Below are 18,151 nucleotides of genomic sequence, written 5' to 3' on the forward strand. Positions count from 1 at the left end.
CAAAATCCGTTTAGTAGTTTCAGCGTGATTGACAGACAAACATCCAAACAAACAAACTTTCACATTTATGATATAAGTCTGATGTATAAAATATATAAGTGTAAAAGTGCGATATTGTGATCTTGTGTTCATGTAAAAATTTTAAACTACTATAAAAACAGTGACACACATAAATGCTATGTATTTCTCGTTGCCAACAAATTTTCATTAAGCTTGAAGGAATCAGACAAGCAGTGTTCAGGATATTATATCTTAGAACAGGATTTAATTAAGGTTGAGAAAAGTCGACGTGAATGATAAATGTGTACATTCGCATTGCCGTCAATTATTCCTGTACTTCTAAGTTGTTGCCTGTCGCCGGCGCCCGGTGACGCATATGCCAATTTTAACCTGAGCGCCGCTTGCTTCGTTCAGCTAAATATGGCAGAAATGACTAATAGATTTCTTCTTGTTAGTCTATGCTGTACTACCAATAAAACATTTAACTTTTAAATATAAACATTCACATAGTAATGGATACTTTAGTGACCAAAAACAGACCCTTGTACCACTACATATAGGTATAATTATTTATTATTAACGTAAAAAACACGGTCGGTTGATTTTGTGCATCACTTTTAAAGTAAAATTCAACATATGGAACATACTCTTACCGATTGAGTTTCTGCATCACTAAACTCATTTGAATATCGAACTAGAAGCGGGCGAGAACTTAGTTTAGTTGCCCCGGCATTGTTTTAAACTAATGTTAATCGTGGGGTGTTTGAGTTGGACGCAAGCGGAATACTTGGCTTGAAAACTTCTGCGAAAATCTAATTTAGATCAACCGCTTGAGGAACACGACTAGATAATTAGCTTTTAGTATTAGCTCATAAACATGTCTACTATGTTATTTTCAACTGACGCCGTCTTCATACGTGCATCTGTTTAATTTTATCACGTATGTACCGGTTAAGTATATCCTCATAATGAAAACTAAGTTGTACCACATTAAATTTTGTATCCTATCGACACTCGAGGATCATTTTATTCAAGGATTTCAACAATCTTCAGTGTCACTTGTATAAGATGTAGAAGTTTGTCTAATTAAAGTATTTTTACTTAGCTACAGAGAGTAAACTTATTCATTTATTGAACGAGCTCGTTTCGAATTTGAGATACTTAAGAGCTCTTTTGTAACATCAGAGTTTTTCTTTTGATCAAATATGCTCGCTTTATTCACAAATTGCTTCAATGTAACTTGATACGTCAATGAAATATGTTTTTTTATCATTCAATTTCGACGCATGTATTAAGTCGAATTTATCAATGGATATTATTAGTATTAACTAAAACAGATTATGTGTCACATGCCTCTAGAATCCATCTATTTATTGTTATGGATGTCACGTATTCCCGTGCAATGGCCGATAGTAAGTACTCGTTTTGTATGCAGCCGCTATTCCGAGACATAATTTAGATATTATGTCCACTGCGACAGTATAATAATATTGCATTAAAGCAGGAAATACGGAAAATTATAATAAAAGCCAATAATACGATAATCCACTAGTATTTAATGGATTATTGTACTTGAAAATTTAAAATTAGCGAAACTTTACTTGCGTGAGTAATAAGGTTCGTTCGTTCACAAACGTTCACAAATGAGCAATTTCCACACACTTTGTGACTAACAATTTTAATCCAACCGAAAATTTTAGTCCATATAAATCCTGTGAAGTAATGCTATTAAGTCCAGCATTGCGTTCCAATTTGACAAGAGGGGGACGTGTTCTTTGCAATTTGTCTGGTTCAGCGACCCTTTTCGAAGGCACTCCCCCTGGTTATGTAGCTATGAACGATTCATCTTATGACTACTATCCGTGTCAGAGAATAACTTATTGTTGTTAGTTCTCGTTGCAAAATAAAATTGGGAAAGTAAGGCAATCAAATATCCATGTGCATACATTTAAACATATTAGACATATTTATGTAAATAAAACGTACTAGGTAATCGATATTATGCGTTTTAACAAAGTTTATTATGAGTGCAGTTACAAATGGTTATTTTTATTCATATTGTTCAGTTTTAACGCGTCCGTGTGATTCCGTCTATCGTCTTTTGCTATTTTAACTAGAACAGTGACGTATTTACAAATTACCTCGGTCGCGGAAAATCCACTGAGTCACGTTACTAAGACGTATAAATATTTGTCATGTTTACCGTTACACTCGTTTTTCTTGTATAAATTCGTTTTATTTAGCCACTGAAATGTACAATATATCAGAACATAATTGGCTCCGTTCATATACTAACCAAATAAAAAATAAACATAGTTTTCAACACACAGACTTGAAGCCAGAGGAACTCATCCCGACTTTAATTTGCAGAAACATTTTCAGAGAAGCCGACTCACTTGGAATACGGCCAGAAACAACTTCCACCTTGTGGCAAATCCTAATAAATTATCATACACTGCGCTAAGCAAACATTAAAGTATAAGGCACAAAAGATAATATGCACTCTTAACTTCTCTAGATTCCTGTATACCTATAGCAAGTTTTGAGAAAGATTTTACCGTGTGCAATCTTTATGTGAATATAAGAAAATGTAAGCGAATTTCTGAAAGTCACCCGTGTAAGGCGTCGTGAGAGTGGCGCGTGAATCGATTAAACTTTTCCTATTACTAGTGAATTGGTTCTGACACGCTTGTTTTTATCGATGTATCTCTTCGATTGTATGAGGTCTCACTGTATAAATTCATTAGACGTTAATCCTGAGAATTGAATACAATGTGGAACATTTCGCAAACACTATTTTTGTCGTTGGTGATTTAATCTCATGTTTATTCATGGCCTAATTAACATTATTCATTCACCATATTCCAACACGCTTAACCCAGATATCCATAACGTCAATCTTTCGATTAAATACCTGTATTCGCGGGCTTGAGTAGAATATTAATCGATTTTTTCTCCGAGTCAGTCGGACAAGCTAACGATGATTGATGACAATTATTTGCATTTTTATTCTTTTATCATCGCTCTATGTGGGGTAAGGACGGATATTATTTTTGCATTTCGTTAGATGTAATGACATGGAAACAATTTTGTGATTGTGATGTATTTTAATGTATAAAAAAGGTTTCTTTCAAAACTTTATGACTCTCATTATTTAAACTTCGTATCGATGGTGACTATACCTAACAGTTCATATAAACGAATTCCTCATATAGTACATGTAAACATACATATTCTAATAAACAATGTAACACACATTCGAAGTCATTATTTCATTTGGTAACATGATACATTTATAACATAAGTAGGAAGAGTTCGTCGGATAATCGGTAAAGTTTGTAACAACATCGGCCGACTTTCCACCTCTGTCAGAGTTAGTTAATGCGAGTTCTCATGCAGCGGATAGGGATATCGATCGCGTCGGGATGCCGGGTTACGTCTGGCTCGTGCCCCCCCCTACCCACTCCTCTGGGGGTTAGCAAGGGCCTGTTTGATCGTGCCACTCACTGCTTACTTTGTTCTTGTTTTGTTTGAAGGTTAATATTATTCATATTGACCTGGAGGACGTTGCGTTTCATAGGTATCTAATTAAGCGTTTTGATGGAAACTTATTTATTACATATTGTATGAACATTGTTACGTTAGCTATTGTAAATGTTCGGAAACTTTAAAGTTATTCTGAAACTATGCTTTAGTAGGTAATACGTTAAATAAATTTCGTACAATATTGAAAACTGTTAAATATTGATGTGTGGCAATAGGTGTGATTTAATGGTATACTCTAAACATTTTATTGTAGTATTTGCAACGTTGTAAACAAAAACTGTTGAATAAATAATATGTACTCGCATTGCTGAGCTAATCAATACGAAATTGTCAAGGCGTGTAACAAAAACGATGACCTTGCATGCGGAAGGTGCAATATATGACAGGAGTGCGAAGTCTAATTAATTATGCAAGCCTGTCTGGTGGCCGGGACCGGCAGGGCGAGAGTGCGGCGCGCGGGCGGCGGGGCGCGGGGCCAGGGCACGCAAGGGGGTGCCCCCCGCCCCTCCCGGCTCCAGTTTGCGCCATTCTCCCGCGCCGGCTACACTCGGATACTCTATAGTCTAAACTCGGAACCGTTTACGGAACGCATCTTACCTTTCACCGCACTATCGTCACATGTTCGAGTTTTGATTGTTACGCGTGACGTCGTGAAGTGATTTTGGTGATTTGTGGCCATTCGGAGCGTGCACTACCGGTACATATTTTAAATGATTAACTCCTTGAGCACCGGCTAGCGATGGTCATTGACACTAATGAGCACTTGTAATTTCCTCTTGTTACTTTCGCATTTATTATAAGCGTAGCCTCTTCTTTAACATGTATTGTTATTTATCATTTATTTTATTACGGCTTAACCTTATATTTATTTGCCTCGTTTGTATTAACTAGTATAGTAAGTAAGTATTAACTAGCATATATCCATTATGCAAATAACTTTGTTTAGAAGGTTACGCTTGAATCTAATCTGCAACAGTGAACGCGCCTTGGAAAGTTAATTAGCATATAATGGCATGTGCACGGCCTAATACACATACACTTACGTATACAAACGTGCAAGTTATATGTATTATGCATTTGCGGGCAATGTAGGCACACAGCGCATACAAAGTAGCTTCTGATAGCCACACCCCGATAATACCACTATCTCACTCACACCTGTGATCCAAATAATTTACTATCTCAGTTATCCCAATCTAGTTTATTAGACCGTTCAAATTTTGAATAGAATCAAGTTATGTATGGTTTTTCATCGGCTTCATCGGCTGATTGATTGCAAAGTATGTTTTTTATATCGAAACGTTTAATGCAATACCATACAAAGTCATCCCTTGTTATTGTTATTCCGTCGTCTTGGAAGGAAATAGCTCGTTTAACCCGCTTCGATGTTTGCTTTTGTTCTTTTCTAACTTCTTTGTTAGTCGTTATTGTTCCTTTGTTCAGTATTATAAAGCGACCGCGCCAGGACAAAACTATTTATAAACATTCGTTGATTGAAATCTATTGTAATGCACTATTTCATATTAATTGAATTTTACCCACTTTTTTATTTGAATTCCTTTTTTTAACAGGTACTTTGTACGGATGATATTTATGTATATTCGAGGAAGGTATTAAATTTCTATATATGGGCTTTAATACGTACTAGGCGGTTTCCACCGTCTACAGCCCACGCACGCCCACCCTGTCGCATGTTTCAGCTACGTGAATAAATCTCACCTGACAGCATACAACCATAGCCCGCATACACGGCTTAGTGGCTTTATCTCAAACCGAATGATATTAGACTTTCGAATATCAAACGCTGAGAATTCCATGCAATTGTTTCACGGAAGATGTCTGTTAGCGCAGTCGTGAGCGTGATAGCAGCTAAGTTCACAGAGTCACGGCGCTATTGCGTTCCGATTTACGATAATCGTCTGCTGCATTCGAGATGCGCCATTATGCTAATCTCCTGTTTTGATTTAACAAGTCTCGACGGTTGACGTCATTTACGAGCACGATTGTATAACTCGCTTTCGTGATTATGCCAACCGATTGCGCTTTTATCCAATTAGTTCGTGTATAATACAAAAGTTGATATTATGCTAATTATTTGGTTACCGTTATTTAAATTACATCGAGTTTCGCCTCGCTGCCCACTGAATAACGTGTTTTTGTCTTTCTGCTTGACCTTAATTCTGCTATTGTCTTCCATTACTAAATGCTAATTGTAATGCTGTTTTTTATAAGTCCAATAAAGTTAAATAGGGTTATTAAATAGTTTTGCATTTCTGCATCTAGTTACGTATCATGAATATAAATGGGATTGTGTGTTATGAAGTGAGCTTTAAAATCAGTAATCTTATTAGCATAAAATAGCAATTTCGATCGAGTTATTTTATTGTTTAATAGGATGAATGCCAACAGCGGTAGCTAACCTTATTTACGCTGTAATCTAGTTAGAGAGGGCATATCCATGCTCGGTAATGGACTAGGAAACCGGTTGGCGACGTGGGGTCCGGGACGGGAGGTACCAGTCGGCCGAGTCGTGTTGCACTCTTGCCCTCCGGCACTCCTCCAAGATTGAGATAAATGTACCGGGAACACGTCGCCCGTATGAACATAGTATGTTTCAACCCGCGTTGCCGTGGTATTTCTTTATAAACGTGCTCTGAGAAAGTTTTTTTTTATTTGTGAAATTGTGCGCACGATCGTTGTAGAAATGTACGGGAATATGGCGGTGAATGATGTGCCGTGTGTAAGTAGTGTTCAGGTCATTGTAACGTGTGTCTATCGATCGTTGGCTTAACCTGTTATGAACGTTTCGAAACTCGTTTATGTGGCTTCACGGTTCCAATGCGATTCAAATTTCATTCGCGTATTAAAGAGTAATCTTTTATTTGTTTTAAAATTAATTTTTCACTGGCCATTCCGTTTGTCGCATTTATTGATTTGCTTTGGTAATTGTAGAGTCGTTATACAGGACTGTTAACAGACGAGTATGTGACCTCGCGTTATCCTTATGAAACTTATTACCATTTACTTATTCATACCTGATACATCTGATCATAAAAGTTATATTTTATTATTATGATACAAATTATTATAATATAATCAAGGATAAAGAGTATTGAAGGTAGTTGCGTTAATAGCACGTAACCAATATTCATAGAAAATTTCTCACATCTAGTTTAATCCTATTATTACAGAGCGATTAGTGTGCATCACGTGCGAACGCTTATTGAAAAGAATCCATATTTACACAAGGATTAAAATACGTGAACGTACTTTACTGTCAACCTTGAATGAATCGTAAATACGAGCAAGGCAAATACTCTTTTCGTAGTATAATGCTATAACGTACCTACATTGGAGTATTATTTTCGCATATATATGAAAACTTGTTTATTATATTTGAATATAAAGTAACATTCATTATAATTTTGTAGCAAAAGGAGGACAAAGTAATAGTGCCACCTGATAGAAAGCTACAAACGTCTATTGTTATCCACAACAATTATTCCCAAAGGGTGTTCACCTGGCTATATTCCCCATACAATATCATTGTGTTCTCAGCCTACAGTTTCGTATAGAGCATAAGTAACACAGCGGTATGAGTTCGATAAGGTGCAGTGTAAAGTATGCAGGGATGTAGGAAAGGTCAGACTGTCGGCCGGCGCTCTCATTATGTAATCACTTCGTTCATAATGAGCTCAGTTACGTAACTGTTTTTAACTCGCGAATAGATAATTCACACATAATTAATTTATTTCTTAGTGTTCCTTTTCAAGTTAACGATGTATTAGCGGAATAATTGAATATTTCAAATTAATTTAATCCTTTGAAATTCGTAGAAAAAGGTTGGGCAATAGCTTAAGGTGATTATGAAACGCAATTACAAACTGAATAAAGTTAATTTTCAACGTTATGAAGGTATCATTACTTCAGTATAGAATAAACGTGGTTATTTGAAAACAAAACCGCTACAAATTCTTAAGTATCTTTTAACGAAAACGTTTCATCGTACGTAGATAACGCTATTATGAAGCGTATCAAATATAAAATAACTGTCATGATGAATACATTAAGGGAAATAGAATCAGTATTGGAAACGTTGGACAACCCAATATACGAGCTTCAAAAGCTAACGGGAGTTCGAGATAAGTGAAAATAAATCACCCAGCGGTATTAAGTGGGCCGTTCACCCGCTATCAACGATCCTGTATGTATAATAAAATCTTGTGACAAATTTATGTTCTCATTTGGAAAAGCTTTTGCGATTCTGCCAAATAATGGCGGCTTTATTTGAAACCTTGAGGAAAGGAATGAGTTGATTGGTTAAGTCGCTTGTGACTGTGGAGATTCCTTTCTTCTTGTGACGTTAAATTTATGTCTATTGATTTTATTAGTTTTATATGGAATAGCATAATGCACCTTGTGACTAAACCGTTTCGTGGATAATTCATCTCGGTCGCTCAAAGCGAGTCCTTTACTGACTATCCTACAATTTATGATTAAGGTACACTTATTATTTATGGTATGGCATAGGTTTGAGCTTTGTCATAGTATTTTTATATATTTCTAGACTAGATATAATATCAATAATTAGAATTATTTTTTACACGCAAATTGAAAGACTATTTATCTAGAAAACTTCGTACAATGTCTAAAAACCCAACTTTTTCATTATTTTTGTTGATACTTAGATGAAATATTCCTTAGACATTTGATAAGTTTGCAATGGAATTCTCTTTCAATTTATTTCAATCCTTTCCTAAGCTTCTATGAAAGCGACAACATAACAAAGATCGTTGTGGGCGTCAAACCTTACACGTGGTGAAATTTCCGAGAAATTACTTCCTTTGACCTTATTGAAATAAACTTGTTTAATGTTCAAAAGCAATCAACTCTGTTATAACTTCCTTTCAGTTTTCACTTTTAAAATTGTTACTTCAATTATTTAATTTAACATAATATTAACTGGGAATTTCACCGCGCTACACCGTTATATTATTTCTAGTGCGACATTTTAACAATAGAGAGCGGACTGTTGTTTAATCACGATTCAACTATGTTATGAATGTGTGCTCTGTTACCATGTGAACACAATTCGATCGTATTTGTATAATTTATGTATACGTGTATTCAGTACCTGTGCGCTACGGTTCACTACGCCCTCGTACAATGCCTATCTTGTTTATTGTGCATATCAAAGGCCCTTCCACAAAGCCCCTGGCTTCTACTTTAACGATAATATGCAACCTACGCTTGGCTCGTTAAACATATTTGATTACATCGCTCCTATAAGTTACCTTACCAATTTTATTGTCGGTGATTGTAATGTTTGATACGTAGTGTGTGGGAAGGTATGGTTGTCGATATCGGCTATTTGAATAAGCAGTAATGAGCAAACGGTGCCCTAATTACAAGAGCAATAATGGGAAATTGCTTAACAGCAGTGCTCATGAAGTGATGTGCGTTTTAGTCCCCATCGTATTTTCCGGTAAAACAGAGTACGTAAAGCCTTTTATAAGCATTTATGTGATTATTATATCAAATAATAATATCAGTAATATCAAAATGCCCACATTGTTATTGCTTCTATATATTATTTCCTAGTTTTTCGAATAATAAAGCTAATGGTTATAAAGATAAGCGTCGAACGCTAGCGTGTTGATTAATTATTTGTGTCGAAACGTGATTTTCAGATGCGGAACCCAGGCGAATTTGATTCGCTACAGGCTGTGGGCTGATTACTTCCTAACTTCTTTTGTATTCATATCTATTGCAAGTGTTTTTAGACTGGTACTTTGTTGAGTAACGGTGGTTTTTGAGGTCGAAGTTTAATTCAAGGTTTTACTCAGACATTTTTAAGAGTTTAAGTTAAAAAAAGAAAGTTTTTAGTGCAATTTGTGTTGAGATTAGATAAGATTTTAGATGGACTTTATAAAAGTTTTGTCTACTTTTATTTAATTGATATCTATTTGTTATTCAATTCGTTGTGTTCCAATGAAATCTTATATGTAATATTTCTCTTCAATCTTATTTGTCACAATTGTAGTTACCAAACTCCATAGAAACGGTTGGACCGATTCTTATGAAATTTTGTGTGCATATTGGGTATGTCTGAGAATCGGCCAACATCTATTTTTCATACCGCTAAATTATAAGAGTAAGGCAGAGCAGCGTTTGCCGGGTCAGCTAGTATATATACCACGGTGTGTATTAGTTTACCACAAAGTAAGAATTGTAGGCTCCAAGGTGACTGACACAAGTAAAACATTGACATAAAATGGATCGTTTGCTTTTATGTATGCCTGAAATGTCCTACGTTTAATGCACACCACGTTTCAGAGGCTTGTCTAGTAATAATATTTTATGCCTTCGTGTTATTACATTCCGTTTTAGTGTAATTGGGATTTTCTTCAGTCTTCTGTTACTTTGTACATAGTTACACTCATGACGTTCGCAGATACTGCGTTTTCTATTTATATTTAGAGTTCATTTATATTACCCTCGTAAATGTTAGTACCTATCTTCTATTTACTACACGTGGTGTAAGATGGTTGACTACGAGATTAAATGCTTATGTCAATATATTGAGAACACTCCCTGGGGACGCAGGTCAACGTCGGCGATGTGGATTGAGGAAATTTTATATACATTTGTAATGAAAGGTTGAGCTTTATATTCAGAATAAGAAATATCTGAGTAACGTAAATTATATTTTCATTTCATAGTGCTAAAGTATTTAAGCTTCGTTGTATTGTGGTGAATAATTCTTCTTTACGTCGCTCTCATTAAAGGTAAAGTACGCTTAACCACAAAAGTGGTATGGCGGAGGCGTGAAATTAAAATGAAAAGATGCAGTAATTGAATACTATGCGTATATTCTCGAGGACGTTGAAATGGGAAGGAGCAGGTGTAGAGGCATTTAACAGGCGTATGCACTCGCCACGTTACGGTTCTGTCATTAGTGTCAAGTGTTGAAATGGCATACGGTTCGTGAACTTTGCTAGGGGTTAGGGAGGGTGTGGGGAGTATAGTAATATGAAGAAATTGCTACTTTACCCTCTGCTGCACGCGAACGCGGAATTGTGACCTTCTTCTATGAGTCATAGTGAAGGATTAAGTTGTATTTCACGTGTTACGCGTCATCGATCGGTTAGTTCCGTCGATTGTTAATAGATGGCGTTAGGATTATGATATGACGTTTAAAATAATATTCAATTAAATAAACTAGCTAGTCCGGTAAAATATCTTAATCGCATTTTCATGACTTTGAATTCGGTTCAGTAAATAAAGCAGTCAGTAATAACCAAATTCATAGAATTGTCATGAAGTCTACTAAAGCGAAAACTGAAATAACATATTATTCAAGATCTTTCAAAGAGAAAACGACAAAACGTAAAGAAAACAACGAAAGAATGTACATTACCGTATTTCGAGGGGATTAGACGCTAAAAGCATTATCGTTGTGCAATCAGTGCCGTGGCCCACTTCGTCACATTGCGTAGGTCAGTCAAACGTGCGGCCACTTTCTATATCATACACATTACTTTCACTTATACTTTTGTTTGGGTTTATCTTGCAACTTTTTCAATGTCTAAAAATTGCGATGAAGCCAATTGTAAATTTTTATGTTTGGCTATATAATGACATTACTGAGTGAGGCAGGATTGCCTCTAACATCAAGGTCACGTTAAATTGAAAATATAAACATAGAATCTATTAATTAACATCTGTAACGAATGTAATTATGATCTAAACCTTCAAAGACACAGGTTTGCAGGTTAAGACCATAATTATGGAACAAATATAGAAATCCGATGTTGATGATTGCTTAGAGAAGATTTTTATTCCTAAACTGAAATTGTGAATTTTAACGAACGTTGCGTTTCAACAAACTGTTAACAAGGATTTCAATGTATCAAGGGATCGACGAGAGATGCGTTTCATTTCTTGTTTATTTATTTATTTAGGCGTGTTGCTTTGATCAGATTTATGCGTTTTAGTTCATTGATCTATTTTTATATAATATGTTTTCACGCAAGTGCGAAGATAAAGTTATAGCATACAAACTAAGTATAGAATACTTTTTGTGTGATATTCTGTACAAAAAGTGTACAGCAACTAATTTTTGTATAAAATTTTTCTCAACGGAGTACATATTACGCAACACATATTAAATATGTATATCGCATTATAGTAAACAAATATTAACGTTAAACACATAACAGTTTGTAGCTCATATAATTGCGTCTCATGGCTCTGAATAGCTATTAAAGCATGCAAGAGTCTCTATGCTCAAAGTGCCGGCACAACCAAGTTTACTTAACACGATAGCTATCAAAATACTTCCTAGATCCATAAACCGGCTGTTTGTCAATTTCCCGATGACGCAGCGCGCTGTCAAAGCATAATGTTCGAGCTTGTGCACATAAACAGTTCAGGCCTTTCAGCCGCCCCCGGGCCCCGAGGGAGACCCGCCCACGGGTAGGGTTGCGAACGGGTGGATTCGGTTAGACGACCTTTTGTTACTCATAAATCAACTTATCGACATTGAAATGAACGTAATCGTATAATGTATTGTTTTGAATTCGTACGTGTCATTTGCTTTTGTTTTTGTGCTTTAACAAATGATTATGTCTTGATTATTGTTATTATCTAATGTAGATAATGGTTTAAAGTTCGCTGATTGGCAACCCTAGCTACAGCTGCCCCAATTTCTTCGAGCTCTAAGAGTGTAAGAATGTCGTGTCAGTACTCTACGTCTCTTTTATATTTTCAACGATGTTTTATGTCTACAGTTCAGCTGCCTTGAATGGCTTTATTATTTTTAATCTTATTACCGAAGCGAGATAGAATTTATTGAAGTATTAATGTATCTGAATAAGTGCCATTTTATAAAATTTAACGCTACTGTATACTAGCTCCTGCATATTTACTTAAGTTTTATTATTGTTGTTTATCTTCAATTCATTCTACGTTTGATTAATGAGTTATCCCTAAAGTGCAGATTAATTCTGAAGGCGTCTATTAGTCTTGTCGCATCTGGATTAAACGGCTGTGTAAATACATGGAACAATTCTAATAGGGCTTATCGCTATCGTTTATCAATCAGTATAAGTGCAGTGAACGGTTCATTCCCGCAAGTCAGCAATAATCGAGGTGCGCCGCTGACTTGCCTATATCGAGCCTGAAAGCCAAAAACGCTGACTCATTGTATTGGAAGACTAGTACGTTGATGACTCGCCATCAATGATAGTGTGAGTTCATTCCTTCAACGCTTATAAAATAAGAACATCGCTGATGGAAACAAATCTCCAGATTTCTTACCGTAAAACGATTCTGTTCCATAAATTTTGATTACGAACAGCGGATGCGACGTCGAAGATTAGAGACGGCCTAAATTACATTTTAATGAGACCGCAGAACGGTCGGTTAATCACGAACAGTCAAACAATAACCATTATCTTAATAAAGCGTACTGTTGTTAATTTGAAAATAATACCGTCATTAAACTTATGCAATAGTTTGTACTATGATCCAATAATATCAATTACAATCGTAACTCTGTACTTTAGTTCTTTTTGGGAATGGTGTCTCTGGTATCCTATTAAAGTATACAAAATCTTCTTTTATTTATAGAGAGTGGAGCGAGAAGCGACAAAGAGTCCAGCAACTACTGGTGGTCGAAAAAAAGCAGCTGTGAGGAACAACGGACAGATAAACCCCACGGAACCCACTCCGCCCCAACCAGCAGGTAATATTTTTACTATATTGAATATGGTCATATACTTATTACAAGCTTTAATAGTTATATTTGCATATCATTACAGTCATCAGTGTAAGATGAAAGTAATTTTATGTCCTGTCAAAATGTAACAGAATTTTACCAAATTACAAATTTTTGGAATATACGTCATCAAATGTGAGGAGTTATTTCTTTCTTCACAACATTATTTGGATTGTATTACAAAATATTTATTTAACTTCAGTCGTGCTCTTACGGATAATTATTATTATAAATATGAAGAAAACAATTAATTGTCGTAAGTTACAGTAATTATGACAACAATGCCAACTATTTCTCAATTGTATTTTTAATTTTATTCGTGTTGAGGAAATAATATGGAAAATAACAGTACTGTTTACCTTAATCATTTACATGGAATGCATTTAAATTCCCACAAAAGGAATTTCATTTGTGTTGCTGTTGTGAATTTAAAAACATTCTTTATTCGTACTTTTTAACTCAACTGCTGAACTAAGGTACAGGTTAAATAAAATAGTAAAGTAGATGAATGCAGTAAACGTTATTAATATTGTACGTCACAATTATACGAAGGATATTATCTAGTGATTAAATATATTATGTAAAGCGAATGGAAACGATAGTAGCGCTCAATAAACGGTCTTCTGGGCATAAGGTTTAGTATGGATTACACGTAACATTGTAGCCTCAAAGGCTCTCATGGGATCCATTCCGGATGCTTAATAGTAGAGGATTCAACCATTCAGGTGCATTGCTTTAGTCTGAAATGAAATTGGATGTGCATTCAATGGGATTTCCATTGACTGCTATGTATTAAATGTTTCAGTGCTGTCTGTAATTAATGAGGGCTTGTATAATGAAATCGTTCAATCTTAAAAGAAATCTAGATGAATATAAACAAACGAATTAATGACGAAAAGAAAGTCATGATTAATGACACTGACTATCGCTCGTAATTAACTGCTTTGTTTGTGTGATAACGTTTTGGATTGATTAATGAAGAATAAATGCACATCAATATAACATTGTTTCTAATCAGGTTTTAGAATTCACTATGTAGGTGTAATTGTTATAATTGAATTACACAACATAATGACGTAATGAACGAAAAGAATCTATTGTTATCATAGAATTATTTCCAATAACTCAAGAGTTACGAGAAATAAAATAGCAATTGATTTATATATTGTGGGTACAACATAAATCCGAGCCGTCCTATACTTCCTCTAATGGAGGGCTCGGACTGGCGATTGCAGTCAAGAATCAAGATGGATGACGTCCATTTGCGATGAAATGGAATCGGAACATGTGTGTTTTTCACACGAACGCATAACCTTTTATTTGTTACATGTTCTGTCAGTTGATATAACGTATTTCGCTTTGCAAAGAGTTGAATGTTTTAAAATATTTCGTTTCGTTCTGTTTTATAAACATGTGAAGTTTATTTTCGATTGGATGCAATTTAATTTAATACCGTTGTCAATTTATATTACAATAATATAAATATTTCAAAATATTGAGACTTGATTTGAACGTGTTTCGTTTACAAATATAAGTATAATAATAAATTTCGCTTTCGATTGAAGTATACACAAGGCATAACTTTGCCTATGATTGACTAAAAACAAAATTTCCATATTCATTCTTGTCGTTTCAAAAAGGTGAAGTACGTCGACTTTCCAGCGAGCAATATTATATTTACAGTCATTTCTATTCGTGTCACATCAGCTGTCGACAAATGAGAAATTAAATTCTACGTGCGTCCTTCGGTTAAAAGGTTATCCTTTGGCTGAAATATTGTATCCACGATAAAGGCTGATAAAACGTGCTTTCATTTTGGCCTGTGTTCGTGACAGGCGTGTGACGTCACGGGTTGGTTGCCTCCCCTCGCAGGGATGTGTCATATAAATCACGACTACGTGTTGTATTATCATAGATAGACGTGTTTGTTTTAAATTCATATGACTTTTTTAATGTACGCAATGGTCTCTTTTTGATTATCGTAAGAGATTCGAAAGGTGTATTTTATTTAATTATTATTGACCGTATTTCTATTCAGAAGTAGCAAAAAGACCATTTTGATGTGGTTTATTTGTTTTGTGAATGTTGAAATAAGTATATTATACAGCTATTAACTGGTTATCAGAAATAATTAATTGTTTTTTAAATTTAATTTACATACTTTTAATGATATTTTTTGAATACATAATTTTTAACCTTCATTACTGCCAAGCTATTAGCTTCTATTAGAATTAATTAAAAATTTATCTATATGATAAATTACTCAGCTATTCTACGTATTTATTAAGTATCTAACGGCTACATGTTCTTTGTATCATTGTCCTATTTAAATTTGAAATTAAAACGAATCTCTTTAATGTACCAGTAATATTGTGACGGTTTGAAATGTCTCGATGCAAAAACCCGACCCGGCATACAAAATTAATTTTCGTAAATCAACCGTTCCCTCTTTTGACATTGTAATTTTCATGAATGGGTCGGTTTTATTATTCTTGAATAATTCAAAATAAATTAAATTTTGTAACCGTGACCGATGCGTATTTACATAATAAAGAGCTGTGTCTGACACCTTGTATTCGAACAACCGTTTGTATAATTTCGTCAATCAGTAAGTAATAAATATTAAAATGTATATCGTTTTCGTGTGTTTTATGGTTATGCAACTCAGATATTCACCCACGTTCTCTTGATATACACCATAATATGTTCACGTAAGAATAAGTTACATATTATCTATGCAGAATGTTTATTTGTTATTCCATTATGAATTTTGTTCATCTATGTACGTGATTGAATTTACTATCTGTTTTAACGTACCTGTTTTACATAGTCATTTGTGCTTTAATTAAAAGAATTCTTCAATTACATATATTCTTTAATTCGTATATTTTAGAAGTAATAATCGAGCTAAATAATTTAAATATCTCGTTCCATAGTTGGGAACTGTGTAATGTATTCAGACAGTAGCGAACTTTATATTGGTTTCAAAGTTGTGAACACTTAAAGTCCCAAACAAATATTGCTCGGATTGTTTCAACTTTTCCCTTGTTCGGAAGTTCGGTCACTTTCGTTGGAGTAATGCTGGCCTGTCGGTGAGTTTAAAACAGAACCGGTTTGAAAGGTTGTTACTGAATAATATCGTAATTGTTTCGAGACCGCTTTGTAACTTTAAATTGGAAATGGGATGTCATTCTCAATCTTAGTTGTGAAGTTATTGCTTATTTATAACTAATTGAGGAATATTTTAATATTACTTGCATGGAAAAGAACGAAAATAAAATAGAACAAACAATGTTATGGACATTTGAACTCTCTCATAGGGACTGAAAATTTAATTGAATGATTAATAAAGTTTTCAGCATCAAAGACGTAAAATTTTGCTCTTCTATCTCATACCTACATATATAGATCTAATATTTAACAATAAGATTCTTATCGCATTCGATGTAATTTAATGTGCGTCACAGGGCTTGGGTTAAGTAAGACGCTGGGCCTTTTCATATGGTAATAAAATATATTGATTATCATTCATCACACTATCATACTGATGCCAAAATTTTACATCTAGAAGTCTAGTTGTGTACATACTACACCCAAATACACAATCGTGGAAACGACAGTCCTTTGTGTCAGTTTAAACGGAATTCGGATATTGGTTCCGCACTGCTTCGCTTGTTTACTGAACAATTTGCTTTTAATTGGTTTTGGCGACCATCATTGTGCCCCTGGCTACGTCCACCCACCATCTTTTTTATTCAAAATTCAATTAACGCGGTTTAATGAAACTCTTTATTGAGAACCTTTTTTCGGGAGTATGGGTGTATTTACATTACGGTTTTTGACCAACCGTACTGTGTTATTTTGCAGTAGTAGATTATAATCTAACAACTTAGGCATATCTGGAAAGCGCATACATTATTTTATTTATACAATATTACTAATATTACATACTTCTAAATTCTACGTTTTATTAAAAATAAACGAGTTTTACCAGTGTGTGTGTGTGTGTGTGTGTAAGCTGTACATGTTTATGTAGTTGTACTTACTGGTTATTGCAAAAACTGAGATTTTACCTTTAAAACCCAGTTTTTACTGATATCATAATTTATCATGATATAAGGTCCTTTCTTGGAAACGCAATGATAAGAGACAAAATATTTCGCATATCACTAATTTAATTGGTACCGGTATACTTTATGTTTGAGTCTTTATTACACGGTTTTGGGGTCAATATTACCATAACTTTAAGGCCAGAATTAATTGAGTGCTTTGAAAACTCGTTTCGATATTTTAGATATGTTCGACGTGTTGTATTAACAAATACGTACCTAGACATGAGTATTTATAAAACAAGTTTCATTATATTATCGTTAGCGTTGAATGCTGACATATTTCGTGTAGAGAAACGCGTTTTTGGCACAAAGATTAATTTTAGAGATACGTTGGTTATATAACGAAGTAATCTGCATTCTGGTGGTGATATTACGTGAAATTTTACGTATATATTCACGTTGGTGCGCAGTTTGCATAACTTTACATATTTACAGCTACATGCACTGCTGTTCCGTAAATTTCAGAATGAGTACACATTCGCAATTCATCCGTATTTCAAGGTTGAAGTTATCATAGATGTTTTTATGTCTAGCAATGTTTAAATTTGCATCGATACTTTAATAATGTCATACATTTTATAAAGTCACAATAAATGTATTAATTTGAATGTGTAGAACGTTCAAAATCATATATAATTTATTTATTTATTTATTTAAATAAAGGCTTACCAACTAGATACATAATTTCTTGTTAAAACTATTAAAACATTAA

General features: G+C 34.4%; 1 protein-coding gene across 1 annotated transcript in view; it reads left to right on the forward strand.

The window, feature by feature from the left end:
• LOC119834076 (lysine-specific demethylase 3A) overlaps positions 1-18,151 on the forward strand; it is a 126,532-nt gene that overhangs the window by 44,460 nt on the left and 63,921 nt on the right. Inside the window, exon 7 of the mRNA XM_038358358.1 lies at positions 13,180-13,294. Coding sequence (XP_038214286.1) covers positions 13,180-13,294 — 115 coding nt within the window. The remainder of the gene's footprint in view (positions 1-13,179; positions 13,295-18,151) is intronic.

Source organism: Zerene cesonia, chromosome 18 (assembly GCF_012273895.1).
Source record: "Zerene cesonia ecotype Mississippi chromosome 18, Zerene_cesonia_1.1, whole genome shotgun sequence".
Lineage (NCBI taxonomy): Eukaryota > Metazoa > Arthropoda > Insecta > Lepidoptera > Pieridae > Zerene > Zerene cesonia.